At 48.1% G+C, this 19933-nt stretch overlaps 1 protein-coding gene across 1 annotated transcript in view; it reads left to right on the forward strand.

Annotated features, from left to right (window-relative positions):
• Positions 1-19933, forward strand: part of LOC144752416 (solute carrier family 53 member 1-like) — a 467914-nt gene that overhangs the window by 309360 nt on the left and 138621 nt on the right. Inside the window, exon 7 of the mRNA XM_078640349.1 lies at positions 19589-19672. Within this exon, the coding sequence (XP_078496475.1) occupies positions 19589-19672 (84 nt within the window). The remainder of the gene's footprint in view (positions 1-19588; positions 19673-19933) is intronic.

Consider the following 19933-nt stretch of genomic DNA (forward strand, 5'->3'; position numbering starts at 1 on the left):
TTTCCTTTTCTTCCTTCCTACTTTTCTTATTTCTTTTTTTCCCCACCCAGCACCATGGTAGAGAAGGGTGAGATAGGAAGCGGCAGCGCCAGTGCGGCTGCTAGCCGCACACGTTGCAGGTGCCAGCACCGCTTAGGGGTGCAGTCCCACCCCATTTATTCGGAGGTGGCAGCACTGATTAGCACCAACTCCCTTCCATGCTGGCAGCAGCCAGCAGGTCTGGGAGTGGGAGTGCCCTATTAAGGCATCTGCTGCTGCAGGGGAGGTTTTGCCAGTGCGTGCTCAGAAGCAGTGGGGTCCAGCACACTCAGCAGCAGTTGACACAATGCTGGGCTGACATACATGACCAGGAGCAGGACCTGCTCGACCTGCTGGGTGTCCAGGTTGTGGGGCTCGGTGAGTATTTATTTATTTGTTGTGTTCAACAATACTGATACCTGTTTTTCAAATAACATACTGCTCACACTCAAAGGTGAGTCAAGTTTATATTATGAATATTATGTGATCCAGTATGAGCTAGCCAGGTGCTCAGTGCTACCTAATCATACTGGTGCTACATATTGGTGCTAGCGTGGGCTGATTATTTAACCCCTTCAGTGCTGCGCAAATTTCGCTGCAGTGCTGAAGGGTCATAAATCACATTGACTCATGACGGAAATGTTCCGTCATCAGCACCGGAGCACCGACGCTGATGACGGAACCGTTCCGTCATGAGCATGGAAGGGGTTAAGAAGTCATTCAGACTCCTATGTCCTGTCACTAAGATAGTGGTAATAGTAATATCAGTGAGTTAGCATTCTCTGTGCCTTTCTTTATGTAGCTTGTGCAGTCCTAAGTAATCTTCCAGTCATGTGAGCATGCACCTATGCATTGAAATGGAAGCCTGAGTTGGCCCATCAAAGGGGGTTGAGATGAGAAACAAAAATCATTCTTTGCAATGCATTAGTTGCTTCAAATGTAGTTTACGAGCGTTGTATTTGGGCTATGGTTTAAGAAATTAGGACTAGATCAACTCGAGTCAATACTTGTAATATAGGTGATCTGATTTAGAAAAGTGCAATGTTATTTCATTTGCCTTTGCCTTTGCCTGCCAAAATATTTTTAGGGAGATTAACTGTACCACTGATCTATTGGAGGTGGGTCAGGGAGCTGGGGTTACCGCCACCAGTGCAGCAGTGGGTGGAAGAGTGCTACCACCACCACCAGCAGTGTGGCTGATAGATCTGCTGGCCCCAATAAGTCCTCCTGTTAATATTGTATTATGTTTTTAATATTGTGACTGTCTCCTTTTTTTCAACTCCTCTTCATTCTATCTAATGTTTCTTACATTCTTGTTATCCATGTATCATCCTTTTTTCTATATTTCGTGTTTCTGTGGCTTACTTCCTCAGTACCAGTCTGTAGCTTTCTTCTGCTTTGCTAGTAAGCTTTCCCTCAGGTTACCAGGAGTGTTATGGAGCTTTCGTCTTTTATGCAGGAGAAGAGTAAGGTATGCTGATTGTAAAACAGAAATTATATTTTAGATTCAAGGAGAAGGACAGAAGGTAAGCTTCATGAGGAGGTACTAAGAGGCAGAGCAAGAGAATATGCTGCTGCAATCATTCAATTTATGACTCATGAGCAATTAATTAACTGAGAAGTGAGAGCAATTTTACAACCAATCATGGGCACTTAGTTGCATATACCAGACTGATCAATCTCACAACTGTCATCATACCTTTTAGCTGAGTGTGTGCATCATGTTATGATGATGCGACATTACATGTCTGTCTCTTGTTACAACAACAGCCCCCCAACCATAACCACATAATGGAGAAGTTTCAAATTTGAGCCAGCACACACATTCAGCAGCATTTGCCAAATCAATGCACCGCTCTCTCCAGTCCACAGAGCTGAGTATGCCTCTTAGAGTTATCATCATGTTGGTTTACCTAAAGTCGATAACTTCCTTCTTCTGGCTGTTGTTGAGCTAGTCCCACCCCAAGTCCTTTCATCATCCTGACTTCGAGTAATAACTCAATCTGACTCCATCCCAACCCAAATGCGAGGGATCGTGCTTTAGTGCACTCACGATGATGAACAGGAAGAGAAAGATTTCTTGAGTAATGTATTTTTGTCTATATTTGTGTTTGTTAAAACTAAACTGACTGGTCTGGTCTCTAAAGATTGAGAACCAGAAAAAAGGAGTGGACCCTACAACTAAATCTCACTAAGTGTGAAAGGGCCAATCACCTTCAGGAGAAATTATCACCCATCAGGCCCTAAACAATGCAAATCATCAAAATCAAGTTTACAATTTAGTTGAACACCCTCCCTCGCTGTCTGCCACCACATGAATCATCAATCATCACTCACAATCACTCGATAATATTGTACTCATTGGTGCAAAAGTTACCTGTTCTAATCCAAGGATGGTGCTACACAATTGTATCTCCTCTTTGAGGCAAGCAACACACATTGGGTAGTGTTGCAAATCAAATGATCTGGGGTAGCCCTGTTGGGGAAGGAAAATAGGATAGGCATGGGACAGAGACATGCATTGTCTCCAATGTCTTCATAGGGTACGCGGAGGCTTCTTTACTGCACACTGGTCCAACTTCAATCCAGCCAGACATGTGCCTAAAAATAATGGGGCTGCATAAGTCAGTCAGACACAAATAAAATATATAAAACTCCTCTAGCTATATATATATTTTATTTTGGCAAAGCAGTTTGAAAACAATAAAAATGTTCTATGGTAGCCTACTCTCGGTCAAAGAAGTAGTGTTTGTCCTCCAACTCAGGTTGGTCACCCAGAAGTTGGTCAGCTAACACACTTGAGTCTGACCAATCACCCTTATCCTCCTGATGTATTTCAGGAACAGTGCAATTGTGTGGTATGAAGTGTTAGATTATTTTGATCATAGCCAATCTCTCAATGTTTTGAGGTGAGAACTGGTCCTTTTCACTGTGCCAACTGCACCAGCTGCACTGAACACACACTTAGCAGACCCACTGGCTACTGGACAAGCCAGATAATTTATTGCCAGCCTGCTGAGCTCTGGCCAGTGGCGCATCTTCCCATACCAATACCCCAATGGGTTGTGCTCCACATAGACCACTCTTGGGTCTCCCATATAGTCCTGGAACATCCTCTGAATGTTCATCAGTGCTGCCACTTGCTCAACCTCTTTTGCTTTCACCACTGCACTGGACTTAAGACCTGTCACTTGAAATGTAGCTAATGCAGAGGTTGGGGTCAATTCTTCTGTTCCTATTGTTGTTGTTGCCACCGGTGTTCTTATTGCTGGTGTTGGCTGCTGTGAGACAACAGGACTGCCCTCTCTGGAAGTTAAAGCTGGCACCACAGAACTTCTGCCTGGGAGTGGGACTCTGATGTCCAGCCATTCTTCTTCCAGGTCTCTGGTTCGCTCAACAATTCACATCTTGTATTGTGAAACATCACCTTCTGAAAAAGGATTGAAAGGGACCAGTATTTTTTTGTACCGTGGATCAAGTATTTTTGGTTCAGATATACTCTTTGGACAACACAATTTCCCCTTACAGCCTTGTATTATCACCAAAGTGAAGGATTAAGCTTTGAAACAAGTTGTGTACATCTTCATTTTTGTTCACACCTGCAAGCCTTTCATACACCTTTTTTAACTGGTCCTGTAGCAGATACAACTGTACTGTCCTCATTGCTGACTTCCCGTGTGAAAACCTAAAAATGAAGTAGAATCTCTGTCATGCATTTGAGTAGCCTCCATTTGTCCATTCCAATGGTCATGCTTTTCCCAATGGTATCCCCTCCTCTTTGAATGACATACTCATTGATCAGTTTGTACTGCTTAAACAGATGTGGCAACATGTAAAAGGTTGAGTTCAAACTTATTGGTACCTCCTATATGAGGGCTTTAACTGGTACTCTATTACCATGCTGAATATCCTCAACTGCTTCCGTGCTTTAAAAGAATGACTGAAATGAGTGCAGATTCTTCTGCAGATGGTCAAAAAGTTGCTTAATAGATCTTTTGTTAGAAAGTCCGGCAATCTTGATGCAAAGCGCCACACACAGGACTTTGAAATAGCCACCATCTGCCATGGCCTTAACTATACTACTGCCATTGTCTGTGGCAACAAATCCGATTCTGAGACCTCAGAGTCACAATCATTCAAACACCTTGATGTTAAAGTCTTCCAAGATGTATGCAGCTGTACGGAATTTCTCCATTGCGAAAATGGCTACTGTTGCATGCTGCCGAACACCCTTAAAAGTTCCTTAAGTACCGAGACCTGCAGATAGCTGTTGCCTAACCCCCACAGAAGAGATCCATTGTGCAGTGAAACACATGTAATTAGTGGCTTGACAACTGGTCCGGTCCATATGTCTGTAGTCAGGTGGATAGGGTGAACAGCACTCTGCTGCAAAGCTTGTCCAACGAATTGCAGCACATCGTAAAGAAGTGCCGGAACAGCAACTCAGGCAATATGTCCAGCTGGGAACCTTTTTTCAGACAGATGGCTGCCACAAATTCTAAGAAACCCACTGCTTCCACAAAAGAATAAGGGAGGAGGTCCAGCGCTAACATTTTAGCTAGCTTCTCATTGTATAAACATGCTGTTGGGTGGCTGCATTTGTACACCCCCTCCTGACTCAACATGTCCGTAATAGTAGCCTAGATTCTTTCTTCTCTGGTGCCACTGACGCAGGCGACATTTGGAGAGAAGAAGAACCAGCATGTGGTAAACTCAATGTGCGTCTTGTTGGGGCAGTCAGTGTATGCTGCTGTGTTGTCTGCATCTGACTTTTGTGACATTGTGAGGTTGCTGAAACAGGAGATACAGGCCCACTGCTTTCAGTTAAGATTACACCCTCTACTACCTTATCACCTTCGAATTCCCCTCTCTAATAATTTGTACCACCACCACCTGTAGCAATTTGTTTAAGGTAAGCCTTCCAGTGGATTGCGTGATGGTTTTTCATATGGTTCGTTTGGCCTCCAGTGCAATAGTGTGAACCAGACTTAAATCGAAGAACAGTCGTGTGGCAAATGGAGCATATTGCAATGTTATCCTCCTGCTTGCTATTCGTAAAGAAGTCCCAAACTGGGAAGGTGCACTTTTTCAGAGGGCCACTGTTGCCACTGCCAATGCACAAAGGACTGGAAGTAGGTGGGCGTGTCGACAAGTGCCTATCTGCAGCATGTACTTCTACTGAGGTAATGACGGATGCAGGTCTGAGCCGGGGCCTTACAAACATGGGAGCTGGCACTGGCCGTGGTGGTGGTATCAGTGCCACATCCCTCAGAGCAGATATAATAGGAGGGGTAATATCGGTCTCCTCTCGGCCTGCTTCTATGACAAGGACTGGCTCATCATCCTCATCCTGTTCCATATTTGTAAGGCTTTCTGGAACTTTCCTTTTCCCTTGCCTTTCCTGGCGTGTCTAAGACTCAGCCGGAGTCTAATCCATGCCCAGGTTATCAAAGGGGAACTTGTAAAAGATGGTGGAATACTTTTCCTCTTTCTTGCTGAATTCTGGTAGCCAAGGGTTCTAAAAGAGGAGGTTTTGGCTCAGCAGAAAGCTCAACCTCCTCTTCTGCTCCTACTTCAGAAAGATTTACTATTGCTGGCTGTGGCTGTTGTCCACTCTGCTCAGTTCCCTGTAACGATTGGGTACTACTTTGCAAAAGAGACATATTCAATTGAATGTCACTGTTCATCGGCATAGCCATGATTGCAGTTTACTCCCGGCTGTCCTCCCTCAAAGTCACTCCCTTCTCCTACAATATACATAAAAGCCTATCCAAACACCGATTTTTCTGTTGAAGATTTTGAGCAAAAATCAAAATGTTGTCCTGAAAAAAAAAAGCATTGTCACTCTTAAACGCTATGACCATTGGGGACAGCCATTCCGAGCTTTCAATGGGCTTGATTACATCTAAACTGCAAAGCTTATCTAGTTCCTTGTGCAGATTGCTTCTTAACAACAACGGTACCTTGCTCACAGTGTGATCTACAGGGACAGAACCCGTTCTCAATGTTATTTTGTGCTTGAATCCAGACAATTTACCCAATTGCTTGATAAATACTTTGGAAAACTTTTTAACCCAAACGTTGACAGAAAACGCACTCATACAAATCAGCATCAAATTGGACTTTGACCTCACATAATTAGGATAATTGGGGTCCAGAATGATGTCTGATTCTCCTTGATCATGCCATCACAATAGATATGAACCCTCCTTTGCCACAAACAATACCATGCGAGCTGTTGTTTCTTCAAATTCTAACAGGCTATCAAATTGGCCCTCAAATTCAATCCTTTTCCCACCATAAGAACACATTTGCACCTTGGATGGTTACAATTCTTATGGCTTCAACTTAGAGAAGACATAAGGGACAGTTAACGTAAAAGGTGACCCTGAATCTGCATTTAGGCATACATTGACACAATTTATCCTCACATTCCAAAATGGCTGTTTCCTGTATGCAAGTTTCAACTCTCCTCATCAGCTTCAACCAATTCATTACCAGCAACACATACCTCCTTATTACATGCTGTGAATGTGGTTTCATCCACATGAGATACCAATGTTTTGCTTGTGTTTCTGCAAACTCCCACAAAATCCCCTTATGATTGCATTTAAAACATGTGACAGATAATGGCGGGCAGTTGTTTGCCAAATGCAACACAAAAAAGATGATAGACGGAATGTTAAGCATTGTCAAACATTCACCCCCGTCATAGATCTGGTTTTAATCCATTGTTATTTTGCTTGCCACGTCATTCCAGTTTGGACCCAGCCATATACAAATCACCCTGCTCCCCAAGGAAACAGTCAAGCCCGGACTGCCAGGCCAGGTCCTCCCTGGACTGGAAACAAGCATCTTAGGACCAGTTTCGGGGCATCACCCCACATCAGCCAGGCTAGCTTAAAACCAGTGGCGTAGTGAGCATGGGACCCACATCCGGGCATACCCTTCCCACTGATGTTCAGGTGCAGTGGCAGCTGACACAATTAAGAGGTGGCAGGGTGGGGGGAGGGGGAGCGCATGCTGGGGGTAATAATTAAAACAGAGAAAGAACAAACACACTTACCTTACCTGCTGGCTGCCTCCAGCCTTGAGTCACACCTTAGTGAACTTCTATGTCCCAGCAGGTACTGGGGCATCATCACAGACTCCCATCCAATCCCCCACGCTGCAGTGCAGTATTGGCTCAGAAGACGCTCTGCTCATGTTAGGGTGTCTGTGGGGGTTCTCCAGTCGGATTGGAGAAACCTAAGTGGCTATGTGTATTTGGCCACTATGGTGCAAGGGTGCCTGCTTGGCGCTATGCAGCTAAATCTAGCACCAGGGGGGGCGTGGCTAGCAGCCAACGATGGCGGCCGCAGTTTAGGAGAGCTCCCACAGTAAGGCGGCATCCCGCATTAATCCGTCAACATTATCCGCTAAATTTGTCAATCTGCCGGGGCGGACTGGCTTGGGCGACCGAGCGGCATTCACCGCAGCAGTTTCGGGACAGCGGCGGCCCGGCAACCGGAGTACTCGGAAAGTGAGAGGAGGGGCCTTCTGTCCTCGTCGGAGCAGCGGAGTGGCCGGCGGACTATACCCGGGCGGAAGTGAAGCACCGGCGGGCGTTGACAACCGGAAGTACCGGACCTCCGTCCGCATCGCTTACAAGGACCGGAACCGCCGCCGCAGACTGCGGAAAGATCAGCAGAGGACTATCGAAGACGGTGCGGCCACGAGCAACGAGTACAAGGAGCTGCGGGCGGCGCCGCGGCTGGAGGGACGGAGCCGCCATCTTGGGCCACGGCTCGGTCCTGAGAGCGACAGGCTCAAGTGTCAGGCACAGGATGGCAGTGCAGGTACGACTGTGGCGATGGGGAGGAGGACATCGGGGGTGTGGGGGCCAACAGTGATCCCAGCAGGCCCTTTGGGAATACCTTCAGCGGGGCGTGAGGAACTCCGGACCATGCACCGCAAGGGGCTACAAACCCCCCCCCCCCCCCCCCCCCTCCCCATCCCATCGCTGAAGGAGTGACTAATCCTGGCAACTTGTGAAGCACAAAGTGGACTTGAGAGGCAGGCTCTGGAACAGTGGTACGCATACACGCCGGGCAGCTCCGGCAGCAGACACCAGGTACCCTATTTACACTAACCATTAATTTGTGTGTCATCGCATGGTCCGGGGGAGTACACGCTGCGACGAGGCCCAGGAGTGGCGGCGAAGAGTGCATAGCACTACACTTACTGTCTGGAAGAGGGCGGGGGAGAAACCCCAGTCGCCAACGGACTACACAAAAGCCTGATCGAACCGGTGCAGCTCCTGGCTGATGCAAAGGGTAGCCTATATCACGCGCAGCGTAGTACGACACAGTTCCCGCATAAGAATCGCGAGTGATACTCCTTCATTGGCCGGGTGGCACGCCCCCGGTGATAACACAGCATGAACGCGGGGGATACATCATGTCGAATAGAGGCATCAGACACGGCTCAACACAGGCTAAGTTGGACAAATTCGCCTTTGAAAAACAAACTCCCCCCCAAGAACAGCGCAAGCCTACGGGTAAGATGGCGGATACTGAAGGATCGAGAGGGCTACCCTGGACGATGTTCTAGCAGCATTGGCTCGGGTGCAGGAAACAGTAGGGACGACGGCAACTGAAGTCACTCTGATACGTGCGGACCTCCAGAAGATGAATGAGAGGGTGAAGCAAGTTGAAGTGGTGACCAAGTCCTTGGTCGAGGACGTATCGGAGCTACAAATCGCAATGGGTAAATTACAAACGGATAATAAACTACTTAGAGAAAAGCTGGACAACCAGGAAGGACGCTCCCGGAGGAACAACGTCCGAATTGGGGTGCCGGAGTCAGACACTACAGGGGCGATGGACCTCTATGTGGAGGATCTGATCAAGAACCATCTTCAGCCAAAAGGACTTTCGCATTTCTTTTCTGTGGAAAGGGCTCACAGGGTGCCAGGGGGAAAGCCAAGGACTGGAGGCCCACCGAGACCGATACTAGCAAGACTTTTCAACTTCAGAGACCGGGACGCCATTTTACAGGCGGCCAGAGTTGCTCCAGCCATCCAGATTCAGAATTCCAGAGTGTCCTTCTTCCCAGACTACACGGCGGAGGTCTAGCGGAGAAGGAGAACCTTTCTTGAGGTGAAAAAAACGCTAAGAGAAAAAGAACTGCCTTATTCAATGCTCTTCCCCGCCCGGCTCCGAGTAGTGGCTGATAAAAAGGTATGGTTCTTCGATTCCCCGGATGCGGCAAGAGACTGGCTTGAGGGCTGGCACACTACAGACCGGCCTCGAAAAACTCACAGATTGAATCACGGATGCCGAGAAGACAGTCAGACGGGGTCGCAAACATCTGACAGAGGAGGAGCAGGAGGCTCGCCGACCCTAGGACTCACGGAGACGGGTGGAGCACAATGACCGGGAATAGACTGGGCGAGTGTGGTCGCTGTCTCTTATCAATGGACCTAATGTTCTACTGCTGCAGTTGGACGCTGGCCTGATCAGCCCCGGTGACGAGCAGGGATGCCGCCTGCTCGGGGAGACGCTCTCCCCCCTACGCGCAAGTACTCTGGTTTTGGGATGGGATAAGCACTCTGCTCAGTTGGGGAGGCGGGCAGTTGGAAGTGCGTTAAGCAGGGAGGCAGGGAGGGGGGATATGGGGGGGGATTGTTTTGAAGTTGTTTGGAACACACAGGTTTGGTCGAGGAAAATTGTGATACACGTGGGCGGTTTAACAACGATTGGATATTCACGAAGAAGGTCTAGCTCCTCTATGAGGATCCTATGCAATTTACTGTATGGCTGTATAGATAGCTTTTGTGCTCTGTCTCAGGTTGGTTACACCAGCACTCTCATACCCACGAATGGCAGAAGACACACCACCCAATACAGGAGGGGCTGACCCGGGCCCGCGAGACCTGTCCCTAAAAATACTGACATGGAATGTGCGAGGGTTGGGTGATAAGGTGAAAAGGGGACTATTGCTTACCGCGCTGAAAAGGCAAAAACCCACGATAGCATTACTACAAGAGACGCACTTAACAGGGGGGCTTCCAAGGCAATGGATAGGAAAGGGTATAAAATGGTAATACACTCCGAATTTACATCCGGTTCTAGGGGAACGGGTATCCTAATCCAAAAGTCCTCCAAGTTCATTCCATTGCAAACTAAGACTGATGACCTGGGATGCTTCACTGCACTGCAGGGACAGTGGAAGGGTAGGCTCCTTAATTTGGTTTCTGTATACATTCCCCCCGCACTCCACTCAGTGCAACTACCGAAACTAGCAGATTTTTTATTGACCCTTCCTGAGGGGGATGTTATTCTTGGGGGAGACTTTAATGCCATCATAGATACTCAATTAGATAGGTTCCCGGCGACGCCTCCTGCAGGGGGGCCCTCCCGCTTCCAGCGCTTTCTGACGGCTATGGGCCTAATCGATATATGGAGACACACCCACCCTCAGGCTAAGCAGTACACCTTTCACTCTGCGGTGCACGGCAGCATGTCGAGAATTGACCACCTCCTGGCCCTAGGAAATGGTGTCCAACATATAGACACCATAGAAATTCACCCCAGGGGCATCTCGGACCACTCCCCGATCACACTGACAATATCCACACAAGAGAAGGCACGTACACGGGTGTACCCCATACAAGCTTCATACCTCAAGATTCCCCAAGTCCGTAAGGCACTCAAAAAGATGACGGCACTGTATTTCACTGAAAACACGGGTTCGGTACGCTCCTCAGAAACCATATGGGAGGCATACAAGACAGTGTTAAGGGGCCAAGCCATGAACTCAATTACAGGCTACAAACGGGAACAAGCTCAAGAACTGACCAAATTGGAATTAACACTACGGGAATTGACAACAGCACATGAATTGCACCCCACCCCGACCTCGTCTCACACACTTAACCTCCAACAGCAGCTTTACACAGACCATTTGCGGACCCAGGTTAAGGGGCATATAGCTGACACCCAGAATAGGATTTACGAGGTTGGGGACAAGGCGGGCAAGATACTGGCGTGGCTCGATAACAGAGGAGGCAGCTCTAGAGGAATCCAACAAGTGAGGGATAGCCGGGGAGTGTTACACACGAACCCAGAACAAATAGTGGAAACGCTCGCGACCCACTTCGAAGGGGTCTACACCCCTGAGCAAGTAATAACACCTGAGACGGCCAGAGCAGCGTTAGAGCGAATTGAGGTCCAGACACTATCCCCGGAGGTGGCAACAGAATTAGAGGCATTGAACCCGGGCAAGGCGCTCGGACCGAACGGCATACCTATAGAATGGTATCAATCGGCACCGGAGAGCCTAAGTACACATCTACTAGCAATGTACAAGGAATGTTTAGAGAAGGGGATACTTCCACCAGATCAGAGATTGGCCACGATCGTAGCTATCCCCAAGCCGGGGAAACCACCAGAGGAATGCTCCTCATACCGGCCCATCTCGTTGCTTAATGCAGAAACCAAAATCCTCGCCAAACTCTTGGTGACCAGAATGCTGCCGCATCTGCCTGACCTCATACATCCGGACCAATCCGGCTTTATGCCACACGGACCAATCCGGCTTTATGCCACACAGAAATACAGCGCTGAATCTGCGCAGACAACATGGGGCACTGGCTAGGGCGGACTCGTTATCAACACAAGCGGTAATCTTGAACCTGGACGCCAGAATGGCCTTTGACCTCGTACAGTGGAATTACTTGTTTGAGGTCCTGTCTCGTTTGGGGTTCGGCCCCAAGTTCATTGCTTGGATTAAGTTGTTATATGCAGACCCGGCAGCGCAGGTGGTGGCGAATGGCCATATCTCACGATCGTTCCCTCTGGGGAGAGGCACTCGACAGGGCTGCCCCCTCTCGCCGTTGCTCTTTGCAATTTCCCTGGAACCACTAGCCACCTTAATAAGGACCTCCCCGCTACTGACGGGGATACGTTGGGAGGAGGGCTGGGAGGACCGGCTTTCCCTCTATGCAGATGACATGCTAGTATACTTAACGGACCTGGAACAGGGGATACCGGCGCTCCTACATCTCTGTGACAGCCATGGTACAGTGTCGGCGTATACGCTAAACTGGAGCAAGTCAGAGATGTATGTCCTGAAGGGTCCGGCTCCAACGCTACCGTTGGAATGCCCCCTAAGGGCTGCTGGATCCTCATTTAAATACTTAGGTATCCATGTTACGAAGGACCCAGCGGAATTTATGGATAAAAATCTGGGACCTCCTATGACGCGACTTAAACAAGATGTTCAGTTTTGGGCGGGACTGCCCCTAACGCTACTGGGGAGGGCGGCATTATACAAAATGATGTCCCTGCCCCGGTTTTTGTATATACTTGAGAATACTCCCTACCCGGTGACTCCGAGATTCTTTCAGAAAGTCGCAGCATTGGTTTCGACCCTGCTATTGGGGAACCTCCCGGCACGCATCGCGCAAGCCAAGCTGCATAGGGGCTGGTATGATGGTGGAATCGCGTTGCCTAATTTGAAACTGTATTATTGGGCGGCGCAACTGAAACCCATTAACCATTGGTTGCATACCCCGCAAAATGAACCGGCGTTTCGAGCTGACAGGGCACAACTGGGTACAGTTAGTCTACTGGCTCCATTGTACGACCAAAGCAAACTACGCAAATTGGTGGGGCCCACTAGACTAACTGCGACGCTGTGGCATACGGCGACAGAGGCACTAGGATGGAAGGGGAGACTGACCAAACTTACTCCACTGTGGGACTCTCGAGCCCTGGGTAAGAGCCCTGGTTAACATGAGAAACAGCAGGGGTTTCTCACACTGGGACTCCATAGGGATATCCACGGTGGGGGACCTCTGGGAAAGGGGAGGTGTGATACCTTTTGATAGGTTGAGGGAGTTATACGACATGGGAGAGAGGGAATTGTACAGGTACATACAGATACAACATGCATTGCTCGCAGTCCTGCCCCCGACACTGAGTTGCCAGAATCCTCCCCGCTCGAAGACCGCCTTCTCACTGAGTTTAAGACCGAACGTGCGACATCACTTACATACCGTAAACTACTTAACAACCTACCGGACCCAATGACCTTACTGAAGGAGAAATGGGAGGGTGACACCTGTGAGATGGACGAACAGGAATGGAACGAGGCGATGGCATCGCCCAAGGAAGTAGGCATCTCCGCAAGATTGAGGCTAGTGCAATTAAAAGTTTTACATAGGATATATTACACTAGGACAATGTTACACCGCATTAATAGAGCACAACACCCTTACTGCCTTCGTGGGTGCGGGGAGGAGGGCACATTTTACCACACTATATGGGACTGCCCTCTTATCCAGGAGTTCTGGAGGCAAATAATGCGTACGCTGTCACAAGCACTGGAGATCTCATTGCTACCCGAACCACGAAGGTGCCTATTAAACATTTGGGAACCTACTGACTTGTCCAGGCACGGTCGAATTTGGGTCACAGTGGGCTTGATTATAGCGAAACGAGAAATAGCACAGAAATGGGGGGCGGCAGACGTACCAACAAAGACACAATGGTACCTTAACATGGACAGAGTAATGGTGACAGAGAGAGCGGTATACTCTGGCAGAGCGTGTCCGGGGAAGTGGGATAAAATCTGGACCAAGTGGAACAAATATAGGGGGGAGATTTGTGATCCCCTACCAGTAGATGATCAGGACTTGTCGGATGAGGAAGAGGGGGAGGAGGTGTAGCACACAACTCGGATACAAAAGGGCAGGGGGACCACGGAAATTAGCTACACCAGATACTATAGGATAGGTTTGAGGGTTGGTAAGTAGGGAACCAGGAGAACTGCGTCCGATGGAACCTGACTATTCCCATGAGCACGCTCCACTGGGGGGGTGGTGGGACCAGGTGGTAGGGACTCTGGGGAGCGACCTCTGCACTTAGTTGATGCGACCGATTTGACAAAATGCTTGACCATAATGTGATTCCTCGAGTTTTTTTGTTTGTGTTTTTGTTGTTTACTAATAGAAAACCAAGAACATGTGCTTATAGGCAGAATATTGACTGTACTGTACCTTATAATTGATGCTGTTAAGTGGCGGTGCATGAAATATCTTGCAGATCCCAGTCTGATTTCACCGCATGTTGACGGCAAGAATGTGATGGCGTACAACCTGTGGGTTGTAGGCCTACAGCTGTGTGAACTTGAAGTTGCAATAAAAGTCTTTGGACAAAAAAAAAAAAAAAAATCTAGCGCTAGGGAAAATGCAGGGGTGTGCCATATTATGGTAAATGTGTTGCATCCCTGCGTTTTCAGTATGTAAGAACGCGGCGTTACCAATTGTGATGTAACACCGTGCTCCGCCATTCTGTTGTAAATATGCCCCAAAATGTTCTCCTAGTGCTTTCACCGATTTTGTATTTGTTAACATTGACATTGTGCATCTTTTATCAAGGTTTGTGAATTAAAGGGGCTAAAAAGCTATTTGTTTTCGGTGGGCTTAGTGTACAGATCACAAACCCAAACAGGTTACAGCCATGAACGTCAATGTAAATCTGTTGACACAAACGTGTTGTGGCCCCTCAGGACACAGGTGCATCATCCATGAAATTCGACTTTAAGGCACTCATCTATGCTAGTTTATATCAGAAACAAGCATTGACAAAGCCAATAGCTCTAACTTTTCAGCCACTGAGCTATCGGCTTTGCCACTGCGTGTTGCCATATTTCATTATAAATTGCCATATCCGCGATAGCCCATGCTTTGGTTCGAATATGTCAGCCATCTTAGACAGGAAACTAATGATAAAAGATTGGAAAATAGTTCAGATATTACCTTCCTTTGGTGAGCATGCGCAAGTGGCCGCCTAAGAATATTTTTGTCAACTTTAATATTTTTTTTACCATTCAAAGATGATTTACAGATTTCAAACCAATGCACAGGCCAGCGTGTAATGTAGAGAATGAAATCAAAAATTCAAATATAACGCTAATGCAGGGTCACCACAAGATGCGGGTTCCGTTTAACAGTAGTAAGCATCCTGCTAGCAGCTTATGGGGAGCTGATGATCCCTTAGAAAATACAAAAAATTAAATTAAAACTTATAATGTGAACAATCTATTTTTTTCACAGGACCATTGGACTTTTAGACATATCACTATAGGGGATGACCTTTATGGCAGGTATGCAAATTCTGCACAAGAAAAATACAATCAGTCACAGTGAGGGGAGCCATTGGTCAAAGCGGGCTGGCCCATTGCCAAATGCTGCATGCTGTGGTGGGCGAAAACAAGCTATTAGTGGCAATGTAATTGATCACTGGAATAAGACTCTTCAATCAATCAATCAGTCAGGGGGGTTAAGCGCGCTACTCACATGTGAGGGTCTCAAGGCACTGGGGGAGGGGGTACAGCTCCGGTCAGCCAAGCACCAGGTCTTGAGGCTCTTCCTAAAGGTGTGCAGAGTAGGGGAGAGTCTGATGTTGACTGGAGCTCATTCCAGGTTTTGGCTACAGAGTAGGAGAAGGCTCTTCCCCCAGTTCTGGTTCTGTGGATGCGAAGAGTTTCTGCCAGGTAGAGGTCGGCGGAGCGGAAGTTCCTTTTGGGTGCGTGGAATGAGACTCTATCGTTGAGGTATGTGGGTCCGGTGTTTTGGAGGGATTTGTCGGTGTGGGTGAGTAGTTTGAAGGTTACTCTCTTCTCGACGGGGAGCCAGTGGAGGTCTGCAGGTGATGGGTGATGTGCTCATGTCATGGGATACCGAGGACGAGTCTGGCCGCCGTGTTCTGGATGGTCGGGAGTTTGTGTAGCAGGGATTTGTTGATTCCAGTATAGAGGGTGTTTCCGTAGTCCAGTCTGCTTGTTATGAGTGCGTGGATGACGGTCTTTCTGGCTTCGGGGGGTTGCACTTGAAGGTCTTGCGGAGGATGCGGAAGGTTTGAAGCAGGTGGAGGCGACGGCATTGATCTGCCAGGTCCTAGTGAGAGATGAGTTGAGTATAATGCCGAGGTTCTGGGTGTGGTCCATGGGGGTGGGAGGGGTGCCGAGGGTAGAGGGACACCAGGAGTTATCCTACACAGAGGGAGAGGGTCCGAGGACTAGGACTTCTGTCTTCTCTGAGTTGAGTTTCAGACAGCTGCTGCTCATCCAAGATGCAGCATCTTTCATTCCATCTTAGAAGCTGAGTCTGGTGGTTTCGGGGTCCTTATTGAGGGAGAGGATGAGCTGGGTGTCCTTGGCATAGGATACAATGCTGAGTCCATGCTGTCTGACGATGGCGGCGAGAGGGGCAATGTAGATGTTGAAGAGCATGGGACTGATTGATGATCCTTGTGATACTCCGCAGTTGATTTCTGTGGGTTTGGAGAGAAAAGACGAGAGTCTGATCCTTTTTGTTCTGCCGGCGAGGAAGTAGTGGAGTCAGTCGAGGGCGGTTTCCTGGATTCCAGCGTCATGGAGTCTGGCTGCAAGGGTGAGGTGGGAGACGGTGTTGAAGGCCGCAGAAAGGTCGAGCAGGATGAGGGCTGCGGTGTGGCCTTGGTCGAGAAGCGTGCAGATGTCATCTGTGGCGGTGAGGAGGGCGGTCTCGGTGCTGTAGTTGCTGCGGAATCCGGATTGGAAGGGGTTGAGGATGGCATTCTCTTCAAAGAAGTTTGTCAACTGGGCGTTGACGATCTTCTCAACGACTTTGGCTGCGAAGGGAAAGAGAGAGATGGGTTGGTAGTTCTTCAGGTCTGTCGGGTCTGCAGAGGGTTTTTTGAGGAGGGGCTTGATTTCTCTGCATTTCCAGTCAACAGGGAAGGTGCCAAACTCGAAGGTAGCGTTGTTGGTGCGACATAGCGATGGCGGCGGCAGCTCTGTGGAAGATGTGCGGATGGCAGGGGTTCATGGGGGGTCTTGAGTGGGTGCCCTTCATGATCATGGTGGTGTCTTTGGTGGTGGCCGGTGTCCAGCCTGTGATGGTTGGCCAGCTGTCGTACCTGGATGGAAGGGTGGTTTCTGGAGTATGCTCACTGAAGTTGTCCTGGCTTAAAGTTTGCCCACATATAAATACTTTATAATAGTTTTTTTTTTTTATAAAACAATAGTCTGATGTGTCAGAAAGGGCAGATTTAAACATTGTGTTAAATGTGTGGTAAGTGGATTGCTAAGCATTGACATTTTTGTAATTAGAGAAAAAGCGAAATGTTCACATCAGGAAATTCTGCAACATCACTTCATTGCATGGAATAGCCATTTTAAGGCGGCACCTGTAAATAAAGAAAAGGAACCAAAAACAACACCAGCCTTTCATTAGTCCCCATTTAAAACTACGTTTTCGTATAATGCACAATTATTCGTTGCAGTAACACAGTCGCAAAATTATGGCATTTCCGCAAATGGCCCAACCTTTTCTCAGTGAGGGCCTAAATTACTCCGTTTGCTATTGGATATAGCCACATTCACCACATATTCAGGTATGCATACTTTCACCAGTGTAGTACGGGTGGGAAAAACACGCAGTACACAGGGAGTACTCGAAGTCTGTCAAACGTTTTAAAAGAGATGCGAGAAAAAAGAGATTTCCATAGTCACTGAGCAAGATTATGCACGAGGCTGAGTATGGATGCAGTATGCATGAAGCAGATTTGCTGCACAACTGAACCTGATGGAAGTAATCAAAACAGCTAGATTGGAATCTCTGCATTAAAAATATCTGATTCAGCATTCATCGAAGCATTGAGAAGGCAGGAGCTGAAAGACATCCCTGGGCTTGGATTGAAATGTGTAACTGCCGTGGTGGTGATTCGGGGAGTGATCTGGACAACTCACTGAGCTATCTGGGGGAACATCCTTTACAACGCAACTTTTACCACGCACTACCATTACGACGCAACTTTTACAACGCAAGTTATTACAACGCATTGCGCCGGGGGGCGCTCTAGGATAGGGAATAGTTTAATTTACTATCCCACACCTTCCCTACTATCCACGGGGACTGGAGTTGGAATAGTAAATTACTGTGAAACTATTCACTATCCAGCGCCCCCCAACGCAAGTCGTTCTAACGACTTGCGTTGTAAAACCTGTGTTGTAAAGGCATGCGTGGTAAAAGCATGCGTTGTAACGTCATACATCCGCTATCTGATGTTTAAACAATCATGCAGGAAATATTTGCAACTTCAGAAGCAGTCATGGTTTTAGGCTGTTAAATCTGTTAATCTGTTAATCTGAGAGATAGCTCTGCTGACAAGGTCAATGCCTGTAGTTTGGCTTTGTAGTTTAGCCTAAAGTTTGTGTAACCTTAGGGACAGCTCAATCCTGAAAGGCCTCACGAAGGAGATAGATGGAGACCAAGGATGACATGAGGGGGTGATTATGACCCACTTACCATATTTAGAAGGGAGGGGACGATGCTTTTATAACGCCACTCAGCTAGACCCAACTCAGTGCAACACAAATATGCCACATAATTGTGGGCCACTACGCACACAACAGCACAGAAAAAATGTCACTTCACACAGTAATGTACAACATAACACATTAGAAAGAAATATTAACATCCCTTCAATATAGTAATAACTTGGTCCCAAAAGCTCATAACTACAGGACACACAAGCATCCAACGGTACTTCCAAGACTCAACTTTTTACCACTCACCCAACAGAGCCCAGAGCCGTGCAGAGCCAGTTCAGAGGGCCACGTGCAGTGGGGACTGACTGCCCAATGGGTGTGGAGTTGGGGCCTAGGCACAGGTCAGGCCTACGACAATCCTAAATTGTGAGCAGGGGAGGGGGGCATCCACCTTCTGGTGTGAGCACAGAGCCTAAACAACAAGCCAAGCCCTACTGCCATCCCCTGACGTAAACAGAACAGGGCAAGACAGTTGGATGGGTGAAAGTTCCTGGCCACAAGCCAGCCGTGACCTGTGGCCAACCCCTGTTGCCCTTGGCTGGAGCGCATGCGCAATGGAGGGGTGGCAGCACTGTAAGTTGGGAGCATGGTCTGGATGCAGTTCAGGCCCTGCATCCACAGCTACTACTTTTGGCCAAAAGCCACTGCGATGAGGATTGGCAAAAGTGGTTTCAGTGTAGGGCCTCTTTTTCACTTATTCCATGGCTACCTGTGTGCGGGGGGGCATTCCTTGTCACGAGCACAAAGTGCCTCCCAAACAAGTGATTACAGAAACTTTTCCACTGATGGGCAATCCTGACCTGACCTTTTTACCCTGTTGCACTTTTCTTTCTTCATACGCTGTTAGATGGTATTGCCATGGCAACCTATTGTAGCAACTCGATAAACAGCATCTACATATATATATCACACAATCTTAAACATAAACGAACCCATCATTTCCATCTAATTCTCAACCCAGGCTGCATTTTAGGGCTAAAATCAGAAGTTTGTGGAAACAACCAACCGCATACAGTGTGTTTTGCAGATATAAGTTGTGCTAACAATTCTTGATTCTTGGGCTTTAAAGACAAAAACAACAGATTATCCTTTCAGTGTGTGCTGTTATAGATTTATCAAATGTAGATACTGTCTTACCCAACACTTTAAATGTCTTTGTTATAAAATGAGTGCAAACCATTAACACTCTGTTTCTCTCTGTGTGAAGTCTCTAGTCACCACCCAGCTGGAAGGAGGAGACAGACAGAAAGCTATGAAAAGACTCAGGGTCCCACCGCTTGGAGCAGCCCAGGTAGTTTCCTTTAAGATGAACTGAGAAGATTGGCCTCCAATGGTTGTTTTTCATGTTTAGTCCCACGGTAGTCACGGAATTGCCGCCGCCATATTGGGGAAGGCAGGAGAGCGGTCCAGCTCTTGGACGATTCCCACCCTCCTCGCCATGTATAAAAACAAACGGACCTCCCGTCCGCGCAGCGGGCGGGCGCAGCGGGCGCGCCGATGGCGCGCCGAAGGCGCGCCTAAGGCAAGCCCGTCTGCGCCCGTCCGCGCCTGG

The sequence above is a fragment of the Lissotriton helveticus genome, chromosome 5_1, assembly GCF_964261635.1.
Source record: "Lissotriton helveticus chromosome 5_1, aLisHel1.1, whole genome shotgun sequence".
Classification (NCBI taxonomy): Eukaryota; Metazoa; Chordata; class Amphibia; order Caudata; family Salamandridae; genus Lissotriton; species Lissotriton helveticus.